The following is a 26830-nucleotide window of genomic DNA, read 5'->3' as shown; positions in this document are numbered from 1 at the left end:
ACCTTGCCTAATTCCCTGATGCAAGCAGAATCATCAATTTGATTACTCAAAGGGCATTCTGATGTAAGCATTTTCGTAAATGAGGGTCCATCTTCTCAGATGACTCTACCTTGTGTCAAGTTTACAACACACACACACACACACACACACACACACACACACACACACACACACACACACACACACACCACAGTGGCCTTATGTGAAAATACTGTTTTTAGGTGTAATCAAGTAAATGATGTCTTCAAAGAAGTCCATTGAGAACACACACAGACAGCAGAAGGCTGTATGCTAATGAACAGATTTGAGACCTTCACCTAAGAGCCAACAATCATGAAGGGCAGCTAGAAGATGCAAGAGAAAGTCTTCCTGAGGTTCACAGGAAGCCTGGCTGTGCCATTCCCTGGACCTTCAACTTCCAACTTCTAGGATTGTGGAGTTAGATTGTTTTAGCATTTTCAGCCAAAATCTGTGGCAATTCATTAGACCCCCCCCCCCCACACACAGCTAATTTAACATCTTACACGTTGACTTGACCACATAACTAGTCATTTACCTTGTTATCTGGGAGCGATTATTTATTTGAAAACATTTACAACACTGTACGTTTTATCTAGTCCAAATATCACATATTAGATACACAAGTTCAATGAGCAGAAATGGACAGGGAAAGAATACAATGAAGTAAACATTTGCAACACTTAAAAACCAGTCTTGTAAGAAACAACAATGCCAAATGTTGCTACTTGCATCTTTGCAGACATCTTAAGTAGGAAAGGAAAGCGAAGCTGGGTGAATATTCCATACCACTACTGACCTCTAAAGAGGCAAGAAACATAATCTTAATTGATAGAGACTTAACTTGTTCAAACCTGCTCTAAATAAAGAAAAATATTCACAACTTGTAACAATATGCTCAACTGGTAACAATCATTTCACAGGTACTAAATCAGTTGCTAACATCAGGTAGTAAGTATCCTAAGTGAATGAGGCAGGAATATGCAGCTTTGCAACCTACCTATTAGCCACTTTTCCCAAAGCTCAGTGGACACTAGTGTGTCCTGGTATAAGCCGTATAGAAGGAGAGCTGGTCCAGGAAAAAGCTTTACAGGGTGGAAGCTCTATTGCTAAAACAGTGTTGTCCACAATGGAGACCCCAGCAGAAGCAGACAAAAGCAAAGACTCAAGATACCAAGCTGTAAGCTTCACATTCTGACACTCTGTAACCTGACCACACCTGAGTGTGGATGACAGAAACGAAAAAGATTCCAAGATTATCATTTCATCAAAACCTCTACAAGGGGAGGTCTACAAGGACTGGAGAAATCACCAAATGCCCTTTAAACTTGTCCCCTGAACTGGCTAATCCATTACACAGCTTGTAGACAAAGAAGGACCACAGACTCACGCAAGCACAGGTGAAGCATTCTGAAGTAGAAATGAATCAAGGCTATTTCTTGCAGAGACTGAAAGGGTATCTATCGAGTGCTTTACTTGTAAATGGCCTTGGTCCTGAATCAGTAGCCAAGTTAGAAACAGAAGGCTGAGCTTGGCAGTAGTTCCTTCAGAGGACTCAAGCCTACATTTTCTCAGCTACAATGGCAGCATCAGTCACAAGCCAGACTGACTTTTCTGGTTTTTGTTGATGTTTGTTTTGTTTTGTTTTTGAGACAGGCTCTCTCTGTGTAACAGCCCTGGCTGTCCCAGTACTCACTCTGTAGACTATACTGACCTCAAACTCATGGTGACCTGACTGCCTCTGCCTCTCAAGTGCTGGGATTAAAGATGAGTGCCACTGCCCAGCTTTCCTGTTCTTATTTAAACCAAAGGTGATAAGTAAGCCACAGGTGAAAGTGCACAGACTGAGGGAGTCTCTGCCTCTGCATGGGTGTCTGCCTTTGTTGCAGGCGCACGCAGACACCTTCCCCCTTTATGCCAACTGGCCATCATCCTCTTTTCTTTGCACCAGAATGTTTTCTCCCTACATGCAGCCCACATGAAAAAATGATCAACATTAATGGGGCTCTATGAGATTTTCAAGCACAAGTTTTAGTTCTTGAGTAAACAGGAGGAAAATATACGAGGCTGAGTCTCAGTTTCATACTGCCTTGATCAAACACCACGACCAAAAGCGAGGTGGGGAGGAAAGGGTTATTTGGCTTACACTGTTTATCATCAAAGGAACTCAAGCAGAGTCGGAAGCTGAAAGCAGGAGCTGTTATACATGCTAGGGAAGGGTGCTGCTAACTGGCTGCTTTCTTATAGAACGAAGGACCATCAGCCCAGGAAGGGCCCCACCACAATGGGCTGGGACTCCCACATCAATCACTAGTTAAGGCTGCACCTCCTAAAGGCTCTGTAATATCAGTCAAATACTGGCACAAAGTGCAGGTCAAGTGTTCAAATACTAGAATCTGGAGTGGGGGATGCATTTCTCATTTAAGCATCCACACAGAGAGAAAATCATCACCCTTTGCCGGTACTTGGAAAAGCCACCAGCAGACCTGGACCAAGGCACAGGTCTACTCCAGCTGTGTCTTGTTTTCTCAGGCTCTGCAATGGGGCCTGGCTGCTCTGTGACTCCAGTGTGCAGCTGCTCTGTTGCTATGCTCTGCCCCTGAAGAGGGGGTCTGAGAATGACTCAGTTTACCACTGAGTGATTTACAGAACGCCAATAAGTTCTGATGGAAAAAAAAAAAAAAGAAACAAAACAACCCCCAATGAGGGGCAGTGTGATGGCTGAAGGAATTACTGTCTCACCCGAGAGAATGAAAAACTATTCGAGTTTTCTCTGGCCTATAAAAGATAAGCATCCTTTTGGATTTCATGGGATATGGCAGGTTCAAGTCCTTTAACATCCTGCTCTTGTAGGAACTCACTGTGAACCTTGGCCTTGACAGCAGGGTTGAGCAGCTTTGGGCCAGATGAAGCTGACCTGGTAATCACCCCCAACTATTCTATTTCCAAATCACACTGGGCATAACCATCAGGAAACAGAAGATTTTAGGCAGTGAGTAGAGAGCAGAGGACCACTGTGCACTGTGCACTTGGCCTTGATAGGTAGTTAAGGGATGTCCTCATTAGAAGCAGGAGCAGCCACAGAGGTTACTATCAAACTGGTACAGGCCTCTTCTGCATCAGGTTTAGGGAATGGGCTTTCCTCGTATGCTCTACAGTCTGTGGAAACCCTGTCTACTGCATTTCAGTCAAACACAGCATCTTTGGAAATTCTTTGTCTCCTTTTAATCTCTGTACAAACTACCAAAATGTTCTAAATCTTGTTACTCATAATCACTGTTGGGAAGGGTGGAGATGTTACCACTTAAGCCCAGCAGGGGTCTGCTAACCTGGTCTGCTGACTTAAGAGTTTCTTTCTTCCTGGAGTGCATACCTCTTGTTCAGAAGGAGTTGCTACAACCCATTGGGAGGCATGGAGAGAGGAACTCTAAATTCTTAGTTGGCTCAGGCCAAAGAGCTTGCTCCAGTTTGTTATAGGGATGACAATGAATTGGGAGGCTCTTTACACAGCCACTCAGCTAGCACAAGGGCTTTGGAATTGTCTGTAATTCTGGAAACAGGGTTTCACACATCTAGTATGATCCCCATCAAGAAAAGGGCTTGGTGGGTAGTGCAGGTCTCTGCTGCTGCCTGATGCTATTACAATCCGTCACTGTTAAGACTGAAGCCCGTACAACAGAACTTGAGAATCTCCTCCACACCCAGCCTGACTTGACTGCCTCTGACAAACCCTAAGCAATGAGCCTCTTGTTTGTCTGGAACAGTAATCTCTCTCAAAGGCATTTGTTGTTCACTGTCCTTTATAAATCCGACACCCAGGTACAGTTCAGAGAGAATGACCCCACCTTGGTTGGGGGCAATGGTGGCACTTTAACTTTTGTGCTACTGAAATCGTCCAATAACCAGACTCCACTAAAAGCACCCAGTGAGTACTGGTCTGCTATTGTACAGTGCAATGTGTAACAGAGCATGTGACAATCATGCCACACTCTCTTTGGCACTGAATCCCCAAAACTTCTGTTGTTCCCTTTTGCATTATTGTCGTGGGGGCTTTCACATAAGAACATTGAGGATGAGAGGAATAAAGAGGTGGCCAGAACCAGGAAGACCAGCATAATAGTTCTGAACTCAGTAAGTTATAAGAGCTAACACAACAGCAGGGAGAAACAAAACCTTCCCAACACTAACTCAGCACAGACACTGAACTCCCAGAAGAGTCCTGGAGAAACTATGGTCACATTGGATAGACACTTTCAAACAGAAACTGTAACAATACCAATTCCTACCTTTTTTTCCACGAAAAAGAAAGAATAAATCAAAACTCGTTTGTCATGCGCAGATCCTAGTAAAGGATTTCTGCCCCAAGAGTCATAGTTTTAAGTGGTCAGACAATGTCATAAATGCCAAGTAGAGTTGAACTCTTAACGTGTGGAATGGCCTGCTCGAAAGGGCTTTTAGCCCCTTTTAAGGGTGACATCAAAGATTCATGGTAAATGAGATGGGTGTTCTAAGTCCCATGGCGAAGCTGAGTTTCAGTTACTGAAAAGAGCAATAAAATCAACATCACTGTTATCATACGGCTTTCTCATAAAATGCCTGATGGGTGGATAAGCCATCACCATTTTGTATCATACAATATACATTTAAATTAAACCCACACACCTTGAATGGAGAAAGCAGAATGTACCGCTGAGATTTGCTCAGCAGGGTCTTGTCAGTCTGGATGCTCATCTTACAGACTAAGCAGCAGGCTGTCTGCACCAGCTGCTCAGGTGGCAGGAATGTCTGGGTTATTCCCGGTGATATATATTCCCAACATGCACTGGAGGTCGGGAGTTACACCTATCATTATCTGATAGTAAATTCCCAGTTGAATGAAGATAGAGCTTTGTTTAGAATGCGTCTGGCTGTGTTTGACATCCCAATGGACACGCAGCTCTAACTCATTTCTGACTACCCTTCTGGAGTGTTTGTGAATATACACTTTCAAAATACTGACAATCCTCAGACTTTTCTATATGTAAGATACATCTTCTTGTAGTTTTACATTCATTTAGTTACAACATGCAATTTACAACACCCAGGGTTACAGCAGGACACAAACACAAACACGGCTCTGCCCGGTAATTACTATTTTTCCGGTAAGGACTGGATAGCGATTCAGTTCATTAATTTTGCAAACAAGTTCACAATGACACACAGAACCCAAGTCAAGTTTTGGCTTGCTTATATCCTAATAGGTCTGTTCCCACTCACTAGCCACTGGCACGCACATTTTCCACCTATCATGTCAAGACATTGGCTAAGAAGGTAACCACCTTTGACACTGGAGTCACATGTCAACCATGTGAGTGTCCCATGCTGTTAGTGAGCCATAGTCTTGAAGCATCTGCTTTGAAGAGATTTTCAAGGACTTCTCACCTGTACCTTCCACTTGATCTTCAGGCGAATCTTGCACAGTGTCCAAGTCCAGCAGGTAGAGTTCTTATGTGTGAGAAAATCAGTATTTGGCAAATGTCCCACTTACCACCACATTGACAAGGTTTTACAAAGTACGCCAAAGAGGATGAGTATTTGTCAGTATCTGGAACTCAAAAACACAGGGGCTTCTGGCAACCTTAACCTAGAGGAAAATCAATTATCTCTCTGTGTGTTGTTAGCCATCTCTTGGCGACTATTCAGCTTACGTGTAATGATGACTAATATTCGTCGAATGGCAAGAAGACGCTCTTTCAAAGAGGCCATGCCCAGAATGGCCAGCTGAGCTTTTCGTTCCAAGGGCAACACAGCCAGAATCCACCAGGACCAGGCAGGGCCACTAGAATTGCTCTGTGAAAGACACAAGGGGAGAAATAAATTAATGTCTACAACACAGGCCATTCTCTAATTCAGGCTTTTGCTTAACCAACAAATATGGGCAAGAATCCCACCTTCTGTTGTAGGGCTAGGTCACAATTCATTATGCCCTCAAAATGCAGAGTTCCTGTTGAATATGAGTCACACATTTTAATGTACAAGGCAAGGACACAAAGTAAGAACTTGTCAAGAGAATCTCTTTCCTCAGGGGAGCTCTATGAATTAGCTGCTTCTGCTCTCCCAAGTCTCCAGGTAACCATGTATATATCCACCAGAAAGAAAGATGATACATTTTCCTGACAGGTAACAATGTATGCTATTGTGTTTTAAGTTCTAAGTGAGTTAGCTAAAGTGTAATGTTATCACGGTCAAAAATACCTGAATGAGTTTGAATGCCACAAGGAAGTCGATCCTACAGCCAATGTGGCAAAGTATGTATAGCACACATATGCACACAATACAGTATATGATAACTATTGTGAATTCATACATGTACAGATAATGTATGTGAGTGTAGTTTGGGTGCGATGTGGATACATGTTTGCCTTTATTTCACATAATCAAACAAGCATTCTGGATCGAGCTGTAAGCAAACAGCGATTCTCAACCTGTTTCTGTTCTTCCTCGTTCTGGAATGAAGGTAACCAAGCCTGCTTGCTTACAAGGTTTGGATTCTCCTCTAGTCCTTTTAAAGAGGTGCCAACCAGGAGCTAGGAAGAATGGATTCTGTGGCTTTAACAAGTTAGGTAATTTCACTGGAGGTCAGAAACAACTCATTAGCCAAAGCTCAAAGGGGCATCTCAAGTCATTGCCAAAATGATCCTGGGCTGCCCTTCAGAGGTTACCTGTAACCCAGCTACTGAAGAAATATGACAGAACTCAAACTCTCCTCTTCCCTTATCCCACAGGATAAGGAAAATAGCATGCTTAGTTCTACCTCACTAATTAAAATCCTTCTAATTGGCAGAATAATGGTATCCAAGGATCTCAGGGTCTAATTCCTTAGTCTTGTGACTATGCTGCTATATGTAGTAATTGGGGACTCTGAAGATGTGAACATGTTATTACAACATGGATGTTATCCTAGTGGACCAATGTAGCCACATGGTCCTGGGGCTGTGGCCAGTGGAAGATGTGACATAGAAGAAAGGCTAGAACTGGAACACTGTGGGATAAACAATGCCAAGGAAGGCCAGCATCCTCAGAGGTGGACAATCCAGGAGCTGAGTCTCTCCTATAACCAGCAGAGGGCGATGGTCATTGCTATGTCACATGAGACACCTGCCTGCTGAGCTTCTAACAGTACCACTGTAAGATAATATACCAGTATTGCCAAAGCCATCGTGTTAGTGGCAATGTGTTGCAGCAGTGACAGGAAGCAGTCCACCCACCAATTAGAGATTAATTTAGTTGATTGGTCTTATCATCCTTTTGAATCTGAGGTACAGCACAGTGGCAAAAGAGAGTGGTAAAGAGGGAGAGGATTTGGATGTGATTTTCAAGTCTAAAGCAGGGCTCCTAAACATCTTACATTCGTGACTTTTTAAACTAAGAATTTTTTTTTTTTTTTTTTTTTTTTTTTTTTGGTTTTTCGAGACAGGGTTTCTCTGTGTAGCCCTGGCTGTCCTGGAACTCACTCTGTAGACCAGGCTGGCCTCGAACTCAGAAATCCGCCTGCCTCTGCCTCCCAAGTGCTGGGATTAAAGGCATGCGCCACCACCGCCCAGCGAATACATGGATTCTTAAACAAGTGTTTTATATACGTATAATTGTATCATTTACTAAAGATTAAAGTAAATACAACACTAGATAGATGTGATGCTTTATTTTTTTACATAAGAGAATAAATCTTGAGTATGGGATACTGCAGGACACACAACATCTTCAATGTTTTTCAGAACCAAATGATATTCTGAATTTATATAACTATCAATGTTGAGAATGCCACTTTCATATAAATATAGGGTGTTTAGGGCCATTTCAGAAAATGCTGGAAATCCTGTCCTGATCCAAAGCTAACATTTATTTACTGATTGTTTTTCAAGTGAAATGCAAAGTAGCAACTGTCCTGGTTAGCTCTACTTGTCACAATGACAGGACCTACTCTCATCTGTAGGAGTCTTAGTTGAGGGATTGCCTAATTCAGATTGGTCATGTCTACAAATGAGTGCCTTGATTGTTCACTGATGCAGTTGGCCCCAGCCCACTGCAGGTAGCACCATCCCTGTTCTGATGTGTTCTGAGTTATGTTCTGATCTTTATACATGGCTAGAAAACACCTATTTATTGTGCTGCACAAGACACAGGCTGCCGTACGAGGTCTCCTTTGGGCAGGGATTACATGCGTTAGCTCATCCTCATGATGGAGTACAGCACTGTGGAATTCTCTGTCACATGACTGCGGGAAGTAGCCACATCATGGGAGAAGGAAGGAAAGCCTACCTGTGGCTCTGGTTCCCTTTCTGGCATTGACCCAAAATGGCTTAGAATTTGTTTCTTCATGTGATCCTGGAGCGAGGCAAACCAGGAAACAGACTGCTGGTAAACAGACTCGTGGAGGGCGGTAAGTTCTTCAAACTCTGCACCTTCCACCTGGCCAGAGAAAAGAGACGGGCATTTTAATAAATCATCCAGACACGGTCTCCACATGTTGGTGACCTCTAACAGCTAAGTGGACTTGTGACATTTATTCCTTCACTAATCTACCACTGTTGCACAAAACGACACGATTCATATAGAAACTTGGTGTTTTTTTTTTTTAAATATACCTGAGATCTACAGATAGCATCCTGATTTTTCTCTTAAGACTAACACAAGCACATGTCCAATGTTATAATTTTCAATGGGTGAAAAATGTGTATTTGATAGATCATAAATGATTTAGTCATATACATAAGATATATTTTAATATCCTAACATTTTATTTTTAAAATGTCAGTAATATAAATATGTATGCAAAGGAACCAGCAAGATGGCTCAGTAAAAATGTGAAACAGTAAGACTGATGACCTCAGAACCCACGTGGTGAAAGGAAAGCCCAGACTCTTGCAAGCTGTGCTTTGACCTCCACATGCATACTGTGGTGTGTGGTATGTGTGTGCACATCCACACATGAAATAACAAATAAATATAGACAAGAGAGTATTTTGTCAGGTATCGTTTTCTCTGGATAGTTTCCCAGGAGCAGAACAAGAAGCTAGACTCTGGCATTTTACAAACTGTTTTCCTATCACCATATCACACTCCAGAAGATGTGCTAGAGCAAAACTGCAGCCCCCACATCAGCTACCACCCTGCCATGCTACTATGTGCACGCCTGGTGTCTGGTTCTCCTCACTGTCCACCTAATCATTTAACTCTCCCTGGGTTCTGCTGAGGACAGCCTGGCAGAGCAGGAGGAACTTGGGACTGGAGGTTGGTCCTGTCTTGGCTTCTTCATTGCTGGCTCTCATGTGTGTATGTCAGCCAGGATCACAGTCTTGTAAAGGGGAATAAACCATCCGGGTCTTTTCTGGATAGAACATTCTAGCAGCTACAAACGCCACAGGAATTGTAACAAACTGAAAGAACTGTCATTGGTGTGCCTTATGCAGAGCAACATTCATATGCAACAGGGATTTCCTTTAAAAATCACTTCACGGGCAGCTTTTAAAGCCTGTTTTAAAGTAAATCCATACAACACTAAAAATAAGGGGTCGTCCATAACAATATGAATAACGTTTCATTGGATCTGTCTGTAGAATGAGTACAAAAACTTCCACATCTTCGCAGTCAGCCCCATGGTCCAGAAGCCCTTGAGTTAGGCTCCCTGAGGTCCCCTTGATATTTAAGGCTCTCAGGGCCACAGGCACCAGAAGTACTAGCTGTAGTGCCAGAGCCTGCACTCTGGGTATGATTCCACTTAAATGCACACATGTCCATGTCTCCAGTGTGGCTTCTAGTGTGATGTGAGAAGGTACATACTTTTACATCTATATTTCAGATTTCCATCAAAAATTTAAAAGAGGGATACAATAATTCAATGTATTTCCTCCTACTAATTATTTTTAACTACATAAGTTATATACAAAAAGTCCCCCACACAGATCTTGTCAGACTCAAGGAATTTTGTCCACTGTATAAGGCAGAGTAACCATTATGCCATCACATTAAACCAGATAGAGAAGACTCCCTCAACACTGTCTGTAGTGTTCTGAAAAACGCTTATCCCAGGGAGTGGCACTGTTAGGAGGTATGGCCTTGTTGGAAGAAGTATGTCATTGTGGGCATGGGCCTTCCTTAAGACCCTTCTCCTAGCTGCCTGGAAGCCAGTCTTCTCCTGTCTGCCTTAGGATGAAGATGTAGAACTCTCAGCTCCTCCTGCACCATGCCTGCCTGGATGCTGCCATGCTCCCACCTCTATGATAATGGATTGAACCTCTGAACCTATTAGCCAGCCCCAATTAAATGCTGTCCTTATAAGAGATGCCTTGGTCATGGTGTCTGTTCATAGCAGTAAAACCCTCACTAAGACACTGTCCCAGTCAGATACAAAGCCCACGATATATATTCTGTCACCATGCTTTTTCCTGTTCCTGGAAGTGTAGAAGAGATGACACTTGGCCTGCTATCTGTGTACAGTAAACATTCAATCTGCTTGCTCATGTTCCTGGCTCTCTCTCTGCATATCTGTGAGATTCATGATGTTAAAACACCAGTTTGTTAATGTTTTGTTGTCCACTGTATGAGGAACTGGACTAGCTTATCCATCTGCCCGAGGGATGTCTAGACCATTTCCGCTTTCGGAAATGCTGAGACAGTGTGCACACCTCTGCACATCTTTATGAAGATCTGTTCAAAATACCTTGCTTATTTGTCAAAAGATGTGTGAAGATGATTCTATTTTATAAAAATAATTCTCAAAAGGTGGGAGGTTTGGAGGTTTTTATACTAGCTTTGGAAGGCACTCTTAAGCACAACTATTTTATGATATGCCTCATTCTGAGCCACACAGAGACTCACTGCTTGGGACTCAAATGCTGGCCATGTTTTAAAGTATTTTTTCCTAATTCTTCATTTTATGTGTATGGGTGTTTTGTCTACATGCATGTGTGTCCACCACATGTATGTAGTGCATTTCTGGGGAGTCCAGAAGTGGTATCTGATTTCTCAGGACCTGATACAGGAAATTATGAACAACCATGTGGAAGAGAAACCAGTGCTCTTAACCACAGAACCATCTGTCTAGCAACTCCCGCCACATTTTTATAAATAACTTTGTATTGAAAACCAGTTTTAGCAAACCCATTTCTGTATGGTCTTCTGCTGCCCTTTAATCTTAAGAACAGAGACAAGTAGTTGTAGGAGAAATCACGTGACTTTCAGGGTCTAAAGCACCATCATTCCTTAGTATCTATGGGAGCTGATCCAGGGTATCTCCCACAGATAGCCAACTCCATACAAAACGATTTACTATTTGCATTTAGTGAACACACTTCTGTACCTCTTATATCTTGAATCATCTGTAGATTACTTGACCTAACAGAAAGTTGCTACGATCTACTGTTTTGCTTTTGAGATAGTATCAAGATAAGTTGCCAAAGCTGACCTCAAACGTGGGCTCGATCATCCCTTCCTCTGCAATCTAGAGAATCCAGGGCTTCAGATGTATGCTACTCACAGGTAAGCCATGTTGCTTAGGGAATAGTGCAAAGGCAAACATGCCTACATATTTTCTCTAGAGGCATAATTTATTCTGCAATGCTTTCAGTGCACCATCAATTGACTCTATGGATGAAGAAACCAGAGACAGAATGCCAGCTGGGAAGTATCTGGCCTTTATAGATCAGTTCCCAGGCCAGAGAACAAGCCTATGTTCCCTAAACTCTAACTCAGGTAAGCATGCACACAGAGTAACAGGTCAAGTGCTGGGTAAGGAGGATAGAACCCTGTAAGCAGAAACCCAGTGCTGGTTTCCACAAAGGAGAGGAACACTGGATGAGAGACGCTGACGATCCTCACCTTCTCATCCTCCAGGTACTCAATATCCGCTGTGTTGTAACCGTCTCGGTGGCGGTGGCTTAGGACTCTGAAGCGGCTAATCCCAACTGCATCCACGACAGAACTTCCGTCAGGGAAAGTCCTGACGTCCTTTATCTCCAACATGCAGCCATACTCTGAAATCCTGAAAGAAAGTTTGGGAAGAGACAATGGTTTTTAAAATTCAGATGCCTCAGTTTTCCCCTAAAGTCTGGATTTTAAGAGGAGTGTAAAGTCGGTGTAAACAAACGGGGTTCTCTGTACCAGACCAGCAAGATTATTTTTCCAAGAGATAACATGTCCTTCTGTTGAGTATACTGAAGATGGTGGCTTGGTGGGCTAGAATTTCAGGTGAACCTGAGAAATGAGCTGAGACCTAGTCTTAAATGTGGTACTTCACCAGCTTGGCCAGGCCCTGATAGCAGAGAGTATCTGAGTGGCACCAGTAAGCACAGGACTGTTTCCTGCCTCCAGAGGATCCCCCACATTCACTTGCATTGTCTCATGCCAAGTCCTGGGGCGGGAAGTCTATAGTGACTGCCTGGGTCTCTCTGCCTCCCCTTTCTACTCCACCATCCCACATATGATCCCACCAGAGGCCACAGATAGGTTCTAGGTTGCCATACTCAGTGAGCACACCCTGCCACTGAACTAACATCTTCTGCTCTTCCGTGCTTTCTGACCTCTCTGGTCCTCCACACTGTTCTTCTGCCTGCTTCTCATATGCTGGGCTAGGCAGGATGACATCCTTAACTGCACCTACTCTCACTTCTCTGGAGCGCTTACCCATGCTGGTTACTGAAACGCCTATCAGTGTTTCAGTGATACCATTCTGATGTACGTTGCATGTTATGGTGGTCCACACAGCAGTATATTCTCTGAACTTGTTCAAGCTCACAGAACATGGAGGCTTATTAAGATTACAGTAAGATTTAAACTCAAGATTTAGACCCTAAGATGCCTGCTTCCTACATTCTTACCATGAGCAACTGCACTATATATCTCCAAACTAAAGATTAATCTGGATTCTCAAGTCACAAACCAATTTTAAATCAAACAAAACTGTTCTCTTTCTGGTTACTACCTCACTCCTGCCTGCAGTGGACTTGGAGGCACCCTGAAGAGGTCTTGTGTTTTCCTAGCTATCTACAAACAACCTCCGAATGTCAGCTCTCCCATGTCTGCCTCAGCTGCAGAGCCCGTCCCATCCAGGAACATCCTATCCTGTCTGCTGACAAGAACCCATGAGTGGCACAAACTCTTGCCTGCAGCTCCTAGCATATGCAGTTTCATGCTGACCCACAAAGGGCCATCACTGTGCCTTTAAAAACTAGCAGAATTCAAACACCCTGACTTCCTTCTCACCCTTTCCTAGAGGGGCCTGAGTGCCCTCTGCTCTCTGTGTTTGTTTTAGGACCAGAGCTCATCATATATCCGGGGGTTTATTCTTGCTCCCCAGTGTTCACTCTCTCAGTGTATCTGATAGAGCTTTTGTCACCCTGCTTTTACTGCCTTCTGATGAGACAAACGGTAACATCTGCTGATTTACTAATCCCTTGCATGCTACTGTGCACACTCAGGATCTTATATAAACAAAATCTTTGCCTGCTCCCAATTCTGAAAAAAAAAAATCTCTTACACTTTCTCTTAATTTTTAAAAAACATTTTCTGATGTTTTTGATTTCATAGCAATAATCTATTTAAAACATACATACTAAAAGGTAGGAAAGAGACATTTGTTGTCCTATGTAGACTGCTCCTTACTCCTTAATAAGCACCGTTACAGGTAGTCTCTCTCTTCCACGCAATTATACATACATTTTGGAGTGCATATTTGAGCAGATAAATTCTGACCTCCATGTTCTTTCATAGGTCTGTTGACTATTGCTTATGATTCTGATATTATAGGAGGGTCCTTCCTTTTGGTCATTTGATTTATTCAAAACTGTCTGGCCCTTTTCCCTGTCACATTGATCATGAAATGGGCAAACAAAATCCTCTTGGGATGTCAACACAATGAATTAGCTGGATAGAAACAACCTTTCTGTGGGACCACGTCTTAGTCTCCATTAACACGGCGTTTCTCTTACAGCTTCATGGATGCCAATCAGTAGTTTTAGGATTTTCTTCATATATGTATATTCTCTTAAAAATTATTTGTCCCTGGGTATTCATAGTAGAAATTATTGACTTTATAATATATTCTCCTCCTCTTCCTGGGCACATGAACAGGCTACACTTCCCAGCTTCTCTTGCAGCAGGTGTCAACATAAAGGAGGTGGCTTTTTGCCCCTCCAGAGTCCTCTAGAAGTACATGTACTGCCAACTGGCACTTGGATGTGTAACCCCATCATGGCCTTGCCTATGTAGCATTGATAAGGCCTCTTTTAGGACAGGAAGGGACTCAAGTCTCCAAGGCAGGCCCCAGCTGCCTGCTGCCTCAAAGTATCCTCTCCAGGCAACTGAAGTGGAGCAACAAGGGATGACATCAGGTGGCACAGTTTGCATAAGATTGATAATGTTAACACTGTGGAGATTGAGCAAAGCTTCACTGATGATGTCAGCAGTTTTTCTTCTAGACCAGAGCTCTGTGCATAGATGGGCATGGAGAGAACTGCAAGCAGAGGGTGTTGCGGGTAGTGACACAGAGGTGTACTCGTGAATGTGATAAAGGGGTGAACAGAAAGGCAGAGATAACACTAAAAAAGATGGGGTGGCATTTTGGCTAGACTTAAGCTTATACTTTGTGGAAGTAATTGGTGGAAAAAAGGGGGGGTGGTGGTGGTTTCCAAGCATAATTGTTCTTCAAGAAAAAGAGGAAGTAAGAACTTCATTAGGACCCTTGAGAAGCTGTTCCTTACCCTGCATTCTCCGCAGATAAACACATGCCAAATCGCTTGGTGCCAGTTTCCATGCATCTCCTTATCATGAGGCGGTAGCGGGGCTCGAACACATGGAGAGGGCAGGGAACCGTAGGGAAGGCCATAGCACACACGAAGATGGGCACGTCTCTGGTCAGACTGCAGAGTGAGAGGAAATGTTGACTTAGAAGTATAAGCTGTTCAGAACAGAAGTGAGAAGTTGCTACAACACCCAAAGCTGCCAACCAAACAAAATCTGAGCCTGACTCAGGGCTGAGCAAGCAAGGACCGCCAAGGAGCCTGGCATGAGCAAGGTCTCCACTCAGCCAGTTTTTAGCCAAGTCTGCCATATTTAATTTGATGAGAGATAGCATCCTGAGTTATGTTACTGTACTTGTAAAGGTTGTAGCTGAATCACTTTTAAAAATACTTCACAAAGCAAAAACCACATGGTAGAGAAAGGCAAGAATGAAGATGGGCCAGGTCTGTACGCAAACACCAAACTTTAACTGGCTGGAGAGAGGAAATCATGAGTCACAATCCTGCTTGCTATCCAGACTTTTATCTTTCCATTCAGCAAGTTATTTAGATACAGAAAACAGATTTATAACTTTCCAAAAATATATTTTGAAATATTTCTTAAAATTACTTATAATTAATTTTCCAAAGATATTTTGCAACTAAATTTTTTTCCATTCAAAGACCAAAAGAATCTGTTATGGAAAAAAACCCAAAATCTAAGGTTTGGCTCATATCAACAAAGATTTTCTTTAATATTCTGCACCAAGGACCAAGTTCACATGATGTAGCACTTACTTGGACAGTTCTGACATCTCTTCATCATAGACCCTCTTTCTGTCAGATAACTCATCAGATAAGTATCGGAATATCAGTTCTTCAGTCAGAACAGTTACATTAAAATTTCTGGTTGCCAACAACTATAACAGAAAAGATATGTTAAATAATGGTAAATGTTAGTTCTTCCTGAAGGACAAAGCTTAGCCCTATGTGTGGCCTGCAGGATTTATGCTGTACATGAGAGAAAGGGTTGTCTGGCATTTTCTGTTTGGGTCACTAGGGCTCTTGGCAATCCAATAAAAACAGGAGTCTGGACGTCTTTGTCCTTAAGGGGCTTATAGTTAACAAACCTCCAGGATGTTTCTTTTTTTTCTCTTTGAAAAACTTTACTGTACCTAGGAGTAATGGTGCATGCCTTTAATCCCAGAACCTGGGAGGCAGAGGAAGGTGGATTTCTGAGTGTGAGGTCAGCCTGGTCTGCAGAGTGAGTCCTAGGACAGTCAAGGCTACACAGAGAAACCTGTTTCAACAACAACAATGACAACGACAACAACAATAAAAAAACAACCAACAAGAAAAGAAGAGAAGAGAAGAGAAGAGAAGAGAAGAGAAGAGAAGAGAAGAGAAGAGAAGAGTCGAGTCGAGTCGAGTCGAGTCGAGTCGAGTCTTGGTAGATATTTTGGTTAGCACACAGAGCCATGGGTATTATTGTGATATTTTCATCCACATTCACCATGTATGTGCCAGGCTTTCTTCTTTGCAAATACCCCATAAGATAGCAGGAAAAGTAGTAAAATGCCTGTGTTATGAATAGTCTTGGGGCGGGCCTTTTGTTTCATAGGCAGGCATAAGGGAGCCAGCTCTAGGCCCCTGGACCCTGGGAACAGGAATGTATAAGGGAGCAGGGCAGATGTGCCTCTCAGCAAGGGATGATAATAGCTTGCTGAGACACTTAGAGACACTTCCTAATGAACCACTGCACATGCTCAGAACTTATCTAAGGTCATCACACATGTGCATAGCACAACACTGATAACCATCTTGTGACCTCTGAAAAGTTCAGAAAGGGGCAATGTGTATGTGATTTAATAATGTATCATGCAACTTAGGAACACAAGCATGTACACTGCAACTTAGGAACACAAGCATGTATGCTACAACTTAGTAACACAAGATGTACTCATTTTAGACAGGTCTCCATGGGGATGACTTATTTGAACCTGTTTTAGCAATGAATTAAAAGGTTACAATTACTTTAAGCTTTCCCTCATTTTAACATCTCTCTTGCCATGGCAGATTGTTTTTAAAAGTTAATGTAGGCTTAGGAGTATCTCAGTGTGTGTGTTTAGTGTGTGCAAGAGGGAGAGAAAGAGAAGGAGGAAAACACATTATTCCAGTGATTGCAGGTTGCATATTTCTGGTATATAATTAAAACAAAGATTGCCAGTCTCAACTGAAGGATATGAGGGAAGTCCTTACCCCTCCAAGAGGCTAAAGAATTTGTCTCATGGAAAGTGAATGAGAAAAACAGAGCCAGGATACAGCACACAGCACACAGCTCTGCAATGCTATCCATTATCCCTTTCCTCTATCTTATCTGCATAATCAATACAAATGTTTACATTTGAGATAAAGAGCAATGAATAGCTTCCCTATATACCCTACATTTTACTGGATTTGGTTTCAGACCAAACTAACTGGAAAGGGCATGAAAGAGACTTGGCAGTAGTAAGGAACAACCCAGACATACACTAAATGTACTGTAATGTAGCAAACTGTTTGGAGTGAATGTAGACTTCACATATATATTCTTTTAGCTGTTTGAATCTAACTCAATAATTTATACCCAGAAATTGCTACTTCTGCATCTAATGCTTCTTCATGTGTTTTGGTTCATGAAAGAAGTGGGAAATGGCTCATCTTTGATCAAATAAATCTGATTTTAATAGTAGGTGGTGGAAGGAAAGCATGACGTGCCTGCCAAAGCACAAGAAGAGGCTTCATCTTGTGAACCACTCACCTCTGAAAGCTTGTCTTTGCACAGTGGACAGTGAGGGGCATGGTCCAGGCAGCGCTCAAGGCATTTGAGACAAAATGTATGTCCACAGGGTGTAGTGACAGGTTCAAAGAGCAGCCTGGAGAGAAGATCATGAGTTTTCAGAAAGATATGTCCAGAACAGACTTTCAAGTAAGCTACCTGTTTTAAAGGAATGCCTTACGTAGTTTCCATACAAGCCCAGGAGTCATTCATATCCACTTTTCCTTAACATCTTCATTGGATTTTTAGAAAATAAATCAATAATTGCTGACACATACTGTGCTAATTTTATGTTAAATTTGACACAACTAGAGTCATTTGAGAGAAGGAAACACCAAATGGAAGATGCCTCTATTAAGACTGTAGGCAAGGCTGGAGAACATTTTCTTAATTAGTGATTGATGTGGTAGGGGCCATCCCATTGTGGGTGGTACCATCCTTAGATGCTATATAAAGCAATCTGAGCAAGCCATGGAAAGCAAGCTAGTAAGCAGCACCTCTCCATGGCCTCTGCATCAGCTCCTACCTCCAGGTTCCTGCCCTTTGTGAGTTCCTGATGCACCTTTCTCCAGTGACAGACTACGCCAAATAAACCCTTTCTTCCCCAATGTGATTTTTTGTTATCATGTTTTATCACAGCATAGTAACTCATATTAAGAAACACACACACACACACACACACACACACACACACGTTGGGAGCCGACCTTTAGCAGAAAGCGGCTAGAAAGCAGCTATCCACATGCTAGCCACGCCTCCAAGGCTTACGTCATATCCATGCGCCTACAAGGGGCGTGGCAAAAGTGTATAAATACCCTAGATTTCCCTTCAAATAAAGGAGACTTGATCAGAACCTCTGTCTAGTCTCCATTCCTTGTGTCTTTTCTCCTTATCCTTACCCTCTCTCTCTCTAGACCCTGACCCGGAGTGACAGTCTGAAGCCAGGCAGAGCAGAGCAGGCTACAACATAGTAACTATTGAGGCTTGTTAAGTCTTTTGTCTCCAGCTAGGTAGATCAGAGCCAGTTGCAACACACACACACACACACACACACACACACACACACACACACCTTAGGGGATTTGTGTGTGTGTGTTCACTAGTGGTACCTTGCACATAGTCATAGAATTCAGAAAGCCTTACTATTTTTAAAGAGCTGCATGCATTCTGTACCATCCTACCTCATGCACAGTGCACACTCAAAGTCAGTCGCATCAATTGTGAACTCTGGCTCTTCTTCTAGAGAGTTTGCATTCTTCTGAGGTGAGGAATCTGCATCTGAAAACGTTCCAAATGTTATAACTTACATCTGAACTTCTGAGAGACACCATAAAATGAATTTATTTTTTCAGGATAAATTATGTCAACAACAGTGTTAGCATATATATATATATATATATATATATATATATATGTATGCATATGTATGTATGTATGTACATGTATATTGTGCAACAAATATAAAAAAAGAACTGATCAAGCTGGCATACATTCAGGACAATTGAATTTTTTTTTTGTTTTTTGTTTTTTCGAGACAGAGAACTATGTAGTCCTGGCTGTCCTGGAACTCACTTTGTAGACCAGGCTGGCCTCGAACTCAGAAATCCGCCTGCCTCTGCCTCCCAAGTGCTGGGATTAAAGGCGTGTGCCACCACCGCCTGGCGACAATTGAAATTTCATCTAAGTGTTCTTCAATATAAAGTCCCTGCACAATGAGCTCTAGAAAATAAGCTGGTATACTCATTTTCTTATAAATTTTACTTGCGGGAAGATGCTTTTAAAATCTAATACTCTACCCCTTTGTTTTCAGAACACAATGGCAAGAAGTAGCTTGCTGACCTTTCTTGGGAATCTTCTCAGGGGTATTCACATCAAGCTCGTCATCTTCTGCATCACTGGGAAGCTGCCTCTTCAAGGTGCTGCTCGGTGCCACTGGGATGATGCCTTCCAGTGCCTTTTTATCCTCTTCACAGTGGAGGCCCAGAATAAAATATAAAACCGAAGAATTGGTATCTGCAGGTATATCCAACTTCTCAGATGGTGTCTGTTTAAGTAGAAAAAGAGAGTCCTGAATATTCAAGAACCACGAGACACAAGAAAACCAAACCAAACCAAACCAAAACAAACTAAACCAAAACAAACAAAACAAAACCACACATTTGCCTTCTTAGAAATCTTTGGAAAGATACTGTAGAGATGGCTCAGCAGCGGGTAAAGTGCTTACTGGGCACCCAGTGCTTACCCCTAGTTTCTACAACGCACAAAATAGATCTCTGAGGAAGAAAAGAAGGCCTGTGCTCTTTACATGATTGGCTTTTTTTATTGGCTAATCAGAAATGTTTTACATTTTTCCATGGTAAAACACAGCATAACTTCTTTCTGAGAAGAGCAATCTTCACACCCGTAGCATATGCATCAATGTATAAATTATATATCATACATTCAGACCAATCTCCTTTCTTTTCTCTGAGATGAAATAGTATCAGGTCTCCTTATGTTCTAGAGATGTTTCAAAATATGTGGAGACATTTGGAGGGGCTTCAGAATTTCCATCACTGTCCCATTAGTCCCAATGACTTCACTTAAAAGTTTTAACTAGTCATATCTAGCCTATGAGATGTCATGATGCGCAAGGAACTGCCAACAAAGTAGGCACCCCAGTAGCAGATACACACACTCCACACCTTAGGACTTTCTGCATTAGCTTGACCGCCTGCTTCTTCCACAGGATACTGGGGACTCATCTGGCCATCACAAAGGGCCTTTGGTCCAGTTTCAGTGGAAGATGTTGAGGTTTGATCCTCATTTTCTGAAGCTGAAAAGAACACCTCGCATATTACCTATAAAAATTTCAAAAATAGAAAATACGTGGTCAAATACCCTGGAGGAAAAAGTGTCTAACACATTTTAATGGTTCAGAGTCAACAGAAGCCAAACAGACATGGCCCTTCCCACAAATTGAAAAAGAATAATTGCCATGTTCAATCTGCCAATCTTTTAAAATGTAAACATTTCGAAACCATAGATAGTGTATTACTATGAATTCCAATCCCTTTCCATCTGTCCTATCAATGATAAAGTATGAGCATCACATCTGTCTTCTATCTGGTTCCTATGAGCTGCATCAAACCCTAAAGTGTCACAGTTGAAGGCTACAGAGTCTGCAGGGATCTCCGATTAAATCCAAGATGCCCTTGCCAGAAGACTGAGAATTTTCTAGAGAGCTTCTCTGTTTATGGGCCCGGGAGATCTAGTAACAGGCCAGAATTCTGGCTCAAAATTTACACACCATAACTGGGGAAGTGATGCCAGTTAGGCATTCTGGCTGGCAAGCCTTGTAGACTCAGCGGAACCCAAGGGATTAATGCAAATGAAGAGAAGTGCATGACACGGTGATTGGGGGGGGGGGGGAGTGGATGGATGTAGACAAGCTTTGTTTCTAAAACCTTTCTCTCTCTGTTCTTTGTGAGCATGGTGGTAAATAGCCTTTGTAATTGCAAGAAATGCAGCCCCAGCCAGGATGTCAGAGTCACCAAGTGGCTCTGCTACAGCTTCAGCAGAGCTGTGGGGGCAGGACTACATTTCAGGCATATCAGTGGACTAATGTTAATTCTGTGATAACACATGTCCATCAGCCAGAGGATGCTGGAGGGGAGAAACATCATATCTTTTTTTTGGGGGGGGGAATCAATGTAAACATTTATTTATTTATTTAGGATTATACATTCTTTTTTTTTTCCCAATCTGCTTTTATACCATTTTAATTACATGCAAGTATTAAGGTCAGTTCTAGGTTGAGGAACTAACAATACAATAGATGCAAATAGTCAAGGAACAAGCAAGACAATAAACACAAAGTCAGAGAACAAGCAAAGCATTAAACAAAAATTCTGTGAACACTCCTGTAATCACTGTTTCTAAGGGCTTATCAGGATAACCAAAAAAAATCTAAGCCTTCCCTGTCCTAGCCCAAAGTCATTTTCATGTCTGAAGCCTACTTCTTTGTTCTAGCCTAAAATGTAGAATCCTGTCTGAAATTACTTCTTTGTTCTAGCCTAATATTTAGATTCCTGCCCAAAATTACTTCTTTGTTCTAGCTTACTGTCAGATTCCTGCCAAAAAGCCCCTAAACTCTCCACATCTCCACCCTTTTTATTTCTTAAACAAGACTGAGCATGTCTTAGGTTATTCTGATAAGAGTGCCTTCCTTACCCATCATGGAATATGCATTATCAAGAGCAATGTTCTTCTGTCTTAGGTTGGTAAGGCTCTGTGCAAAATCTTACCTGTCCTTGACTTGCCAGCTTGTTAAATTAATAACTCTCTGGGGGGGGGGGGTCCATTTTCAGTTTCAAGTCATATACTTTGGCTGCCAACATGTTGATGCTGTTAAAGACAAGCTTTAACACGATGGGCAGGAATAAAAGTATTCCCACAACAAAAAGGGCTAACATGATCAAGCTATATATGATATTCTTGAAGCTTGACCAAAATGGAAATACTGACCTCAGGCCATGGATAATTGTATTGACATTATCTGCAGCATCAAAGCTCAGCAGAGCAGTATTCTTTAAATTCATAATCTCACTATGCAAAGTTAAAACAACCAGAGAGGTGTTAGAATTATGCCAAATACCCTGCAAATTTTAAACTTTTTCCTAACTATAATGAATATCATTGTAAATTTTAGAAGTAACACAACTCCATTGGTATTTGGCATGACATTCAAGATAGCTCCTTACTCTTAAACTCTGAACCTCCTTCCAATAATCTGAATAGAATAAAGAACATCAATCTGTTGTTCCAAACACCTATCTAAATCCTCTTGTATACTCAACACATTAGTAACATTTTTATGCTAAATGATTAACAAAAATAGCTGTCTTTATCTTCTTGTGTCAAAGCAATTGCAGAAGCAGTGGTGCTAGCAATTAATGTAATTAAAGCTGTTATACCAGCAATAATCAAGGACACTACCCCCTAGCTTCTGCTTAAAGCCTGACTCAATTCTTTCAGTACTGGCAAGCTTTTTTTCAGAATACCAAGGTCCTGTAATACTCAGGACAATAAAACAAAAGCTGGTTGATAGACCCCCATAACATACATGCCAGGTTTCAACACACTAATAGAATTAGAAAGTGTATAATCAATATACCAGGCAGGCAAGAATCTACAAAATTCTGGGACCTGAGCACTCAGGTTTCATTTGAGCTTGTTCTGACTCTCACAACAGTGGGGTGAAGATCAGCTGAGAGGAGACACACTTTCAGAGGAGGAGCTCTGTGGGTATGGCCAGTATGATGGAGGAACTCAGCCGTGACTCGATATTACTAACAGAAACCTGACTGAAATGCCAACCAACAGCACAAGAAGGAAAGGCATCTTCCCAGGAAGTTCTGCTTTAGACAAATCACGCCTATTTATTTTAGCTAACTACATTTGTAACAGGATCATATGGTGGGGTCTTATGGGTAAGACGCAAGCAAATTTCCCGATGTGAACACAGGATGGAAAACTTCAACGTGTGTAGATGATGAAGCTGGAGGGTAAACAAGAAAGCTCACAGGGAGGAGACCACAGAAACCCTCTTCTGCAAGAAAACATTCCAAAGAAAGAAAGCTGTTCTTAAGAATCTAAAGCGGCTTCTCACAAGTGTAGAGGGGAAAACGGACTTGTGTTCTAAAGCGCCACAAAATAAAATGTACTAGTCAGCAGAAATTATAATGTAGATGCATTGGTAGCTGCTTAAGTAAAACTATGTTAACACAGGAAACACTGAGAAAGGTAAACAAAAGCCCCCAATCACCGGAAAGTCTATGTAAAGGCCATGAGTACTGTCTAGGCATTTGGAAAAGGGTGGAGTCCTACACTAAGCATGATGCAATGGTATATGTGTGCACCACGATGATAAAGCTTTGCTGCACGTCACAGGTGAGTCTGTGGAGTGGACTGTACATGTGTCACAGTGCCTCTTACCGGGTCCTTCACAATTCCTAGCTCTGTCTCCACAGCCTTGTGTTACAAGGTGGTCTCACACCCCAGTCAATCTCTTATCACAACTGGGGTGTGTGTGCACTGTCTCATCAGACACTCTGCTGCACACTCAATTAGAAATTGTCAAACGTATGGTGTTTATTACACCATCATGGGCATTTGAAATCACATTTGCTGCTCTTATGGGGAAGGGCTCCCAGCATGACACAAAGTCACATGTCACATGTATTACCCAAATGAGGAAGTCGCTTATGAGAATGCATACCTTCTGTGTTTCTTTCCTCGCCGAGTTGCACTCAGGATTTAAAGCAAGGCAGTAAATAAATTCCTTTAACACTTCTTTACTTCTTCCCAATCCAGAAAGAATCTGGGCTTTGATATGGTGCCCCTGGATTTACCCAAAGACAAAGGATATATTTTAAAACACAGCAAGGTCATATACATCTGGTTACAGCCCTGAGAAATGTGTTACAGCAATTTGATTAGGTAGATGTGTGTATCCTGTATCTTCCCGTCTTGATAACTGGCAAGCTTCACTATTTAATAAATACATCTGCAACCAGAATGCAGGGATGCCTGTAACTGATATTTGTGCTCAAAGAAGTTCTAAAGGATATGCTAAGAAAGAAAAAAGGAATCTGTCAACTTAATTTTATTGTTTATGATATTATGGAATTCATATAATTTATAAACACTCTTGAATAGCTAAAGTAATCTTGAATAAAATATCAGTTTATATTTATGTCAAATATAAACTATAATAAGTAAAACAGTTATATATCCTAACATTTACCAATTTTTAGATGTGTACATGTGTGTATGCTACAAAGGTAGGTGCCCAGAGGCCAGAAGGTGGTAGGCCTAAGAGTGGTACATCTTTTTTGGCATTTATTTGATATTCTCGTATCTTTTTCAGTAAAATACCTGCTCAAATTTCTTAACCATTTAAACGGTTGTGTGAATTATTACTGAATTGGTAGGATCACTTCATATAAGCTGAGCAGAATTCCTCTTTATCCTCCAGTCTTATATGTCCCCAATGCTTGTTTACCTTTTCTTCGATACACCAATATCTTTTGAAGATAAGGGGTTTCAAAAGTTTGACAAATACCAACTCACCAAATTCTTGTTTTTATAGCGTGTTTTCTGGTTCTAGTTGTTGACTGTCAATCTTGCATTTATTTCCTTTCTTTTGTTCATCTTGGTTTAATAAGATTTATTTCTATTTATGTGTCTGCATGTGACTATGCTTATATGCCTTATGTGTGCAGGTTTCTGAAGAAACTGGAGAGGGATGCTGGATGCCCTGGAGCTAGAATTGAAAGCAGTTGTGAACCATCCATTGTGGCCAAATTCAAGACTCCTGGAAGAGCAGCAGGCATTCTTACCCACCAAGACATCTCCAGCTTCATACCTTTGTTTTAATTTGCTCTTTCTGATATAGTTTCATAAGTTAAAGACTAGATTTGTGACCTTGCTCCTTCAACAGAAGATGATAATAACATAAATTTCCCTCTAAGATGGCTTTAATTACATCTAAAAAGCTAAGTGTATAATGTATTTTGTCATTAATTTAAATGTTGGATAGTTCCCTTTTGATTTCTTCTCTGTCCAAAGGATTGTTTAAGAAACAAGTTGCAGACACACAAAGATTTTCTAGCTTTTTGTTGTTCCTGTTAACTTCTAATCTTAGTTGTTTTGAGAGAACCATCACTGAAGAGTTCAATATTTTGAATCTTGATATGTTCTGTGCACACTAGATCCAACAGGCATTAAAGGATATGTATGCTATATAGTTAAATGCATTGTTCTACAAGTGCTAATTAGGTTGAGATGAAGTTTCCCAGTGGTCTCAAATATTCATTTAGTGTCTTCTGATATGCTTTGAGATCATATGGCCATTTAATTTTTGCATACTTTGTGTTTTTAAACTACATTTATACAGCCATTTAAATCTTCCCATGCCTTCACATTTAGTTTGAGTTTCTAGTAGGTTCCATTTCATTGGTGCTGCTTTGCAGGCACACTGATGTATTCCCTTCCCACTCTGAATATGCTATTCCCATGTTGATCGGCTTCCATGATTCCTCATGAGATGTCAACCATCTGTCTTGCTGTTTCCCCATAGGCCATGCTTCTTGCTACATTCAAGACACTTAACAATTCTGGCTTAAACAGCAGACTAACTATGATTTAAATTTATTTTGAGTGGTTTCTTGTTCATCTCATGAAACTGAAATGGATGTTTCTCACTAAATTTGAAAGCCAATATATTTCCAAGTTTCCCTTTCTCTATTTCTCTCTTCTCCTGCCAGGGTTCCAACTGAACATTCATTACACCACTTTATAATCCCACAGAACTGATTCATTTTTCTTTCTGTTCTGTTACACAGATTGAGTTTTCACTTTCTCTGTAACTATCCTGTATTTCACCTTCTGTGGACAATGCGCTATTTACTTCTTCGCCAACTCGTAACTTTCAACTCTCATTTTGAGGTCAGTTTCCCTGTTGGGTTTGCTGTTATTCAAAAGTTATCATATTTTTCTTCAGTCCTTTGGATTTAATTTCATGTAACTTTTGAACTTATTTATACAGAACAGACATTTCTAACCCCAAACTGTGAAACTGAAAATGTCCCAAAATGCAAAGCATCTTCAGCACTGGCTTGATGTTACCAGCAGAAAGTCCCAAGACATAAAGCTTTGTTTCATGCACAAAATTTTAAAAATACTTTATGAAGCTGTATAAAAGTTTTAATTACTTTTGCAAGCTGTATATAAAGCATAAAGTACATGCTTATAATTGTCTTCTCCTTGAGTTATATCATTATATATGAAACTATCCTCAAAATATGAAAGCATTCAAAATTCCCAAATTTATCTGCTCTCGGGCATTTGGAACAAAGATCTTGAGACTGTGCTGACTGCATACTAAGCAGTTGAGCTAAATAGTATATAGAGTAAAGCACATTACCAAATAAATAACAAGAGTAAAGTACATTGCTATTTAAGCATTATCTGAATCCAGGAATAAACTTGGTCTGGTAAACTAGACTTAGTATGAAATAATTGCTAAATTCAGACTACTATAAAATAGAGAAGATATGCACTATATTCAGGTGCCTCATCACATAATCATGATAACTTATAAATAAAAATACCACAATCTAGAGCTTGAGTTCTGATCCTACTATCCATGTAAAAAAAAGCTGGGAGGGTGGTATCTTGGTATGGGGGAAAAGGAGGA

The 26830-nt window shown here is 41.3% G+C and overlaps 1 protein-coding gene across 1 annotated transcript in view; it reads right to left on the bottom strand.

The window, feature by feature from the left end:
• Positions 1 to 551: 551 nt before the first annotated feature.
• The window catches only part of Lonrf2 (LON peptidase N-terminal domain and ring finger 2), a 40768-nt gene continuing 14489 nt past the window's right edge, over positions 552 to 26830 (bottom strand). The window contains exons 3-12 of the mRNA XM_034521468.2: positions 23849 to 23971; positions 20274 to 20429; positions 19429 to 19633; positions 18771 to 18867; positions 17572 to 17686; positions 15570 to 15691; positions 14754 to 14912; positions 11875 to 12037; positions 8317 to 8466; positions 552 to 5847 (exon numbers count right to left, since the gene is read on the bottom strand). Of these exons, the coding sequence (XP_034377359.1) occupies positions 5653 to 5847; positions 8317 to 8466; positions 11875 to 12037; positions 14754 to 14912; positions 15570 to 15691; positions 17572 to 17686; positions 18771 to 18867; positions 19429 to 19633; positions 20274 to 20429; positions 23849 to 23971 (1485 nt within the window). The 3' untranslated portion in view covers positions 552 to 5652. The remainder of the gene's footprint in view (positions 5848 to 8316; positions 8467 to 11874; positions 12038 to 14753; positions 14913 to 15569; positions 15692 to 17571; positions 17687 to 18770; positions 18868 to 19428; positions 19634 to 20273; positions 20430 to 23848; positions 23972 to 26830) is intronic.

This window comes from Arvicanthis niloticus, chromosome 17 (genome assembly GCF_011762505.2).
Source record: "Arvicanthis niloticus isolate mArvNil1 chromosome 17, mArvNil1.pat.X, whole genome shotgun sequence".
NCBI lineage: Eukaryota > Metazoa > Chordata > Mammalia > Rodentia > Muridae > Arvicanthis > Arvicanthis niloticus.
This window is presented reverse-complemented; position numbering and strand designations above follow the sequence as displayed.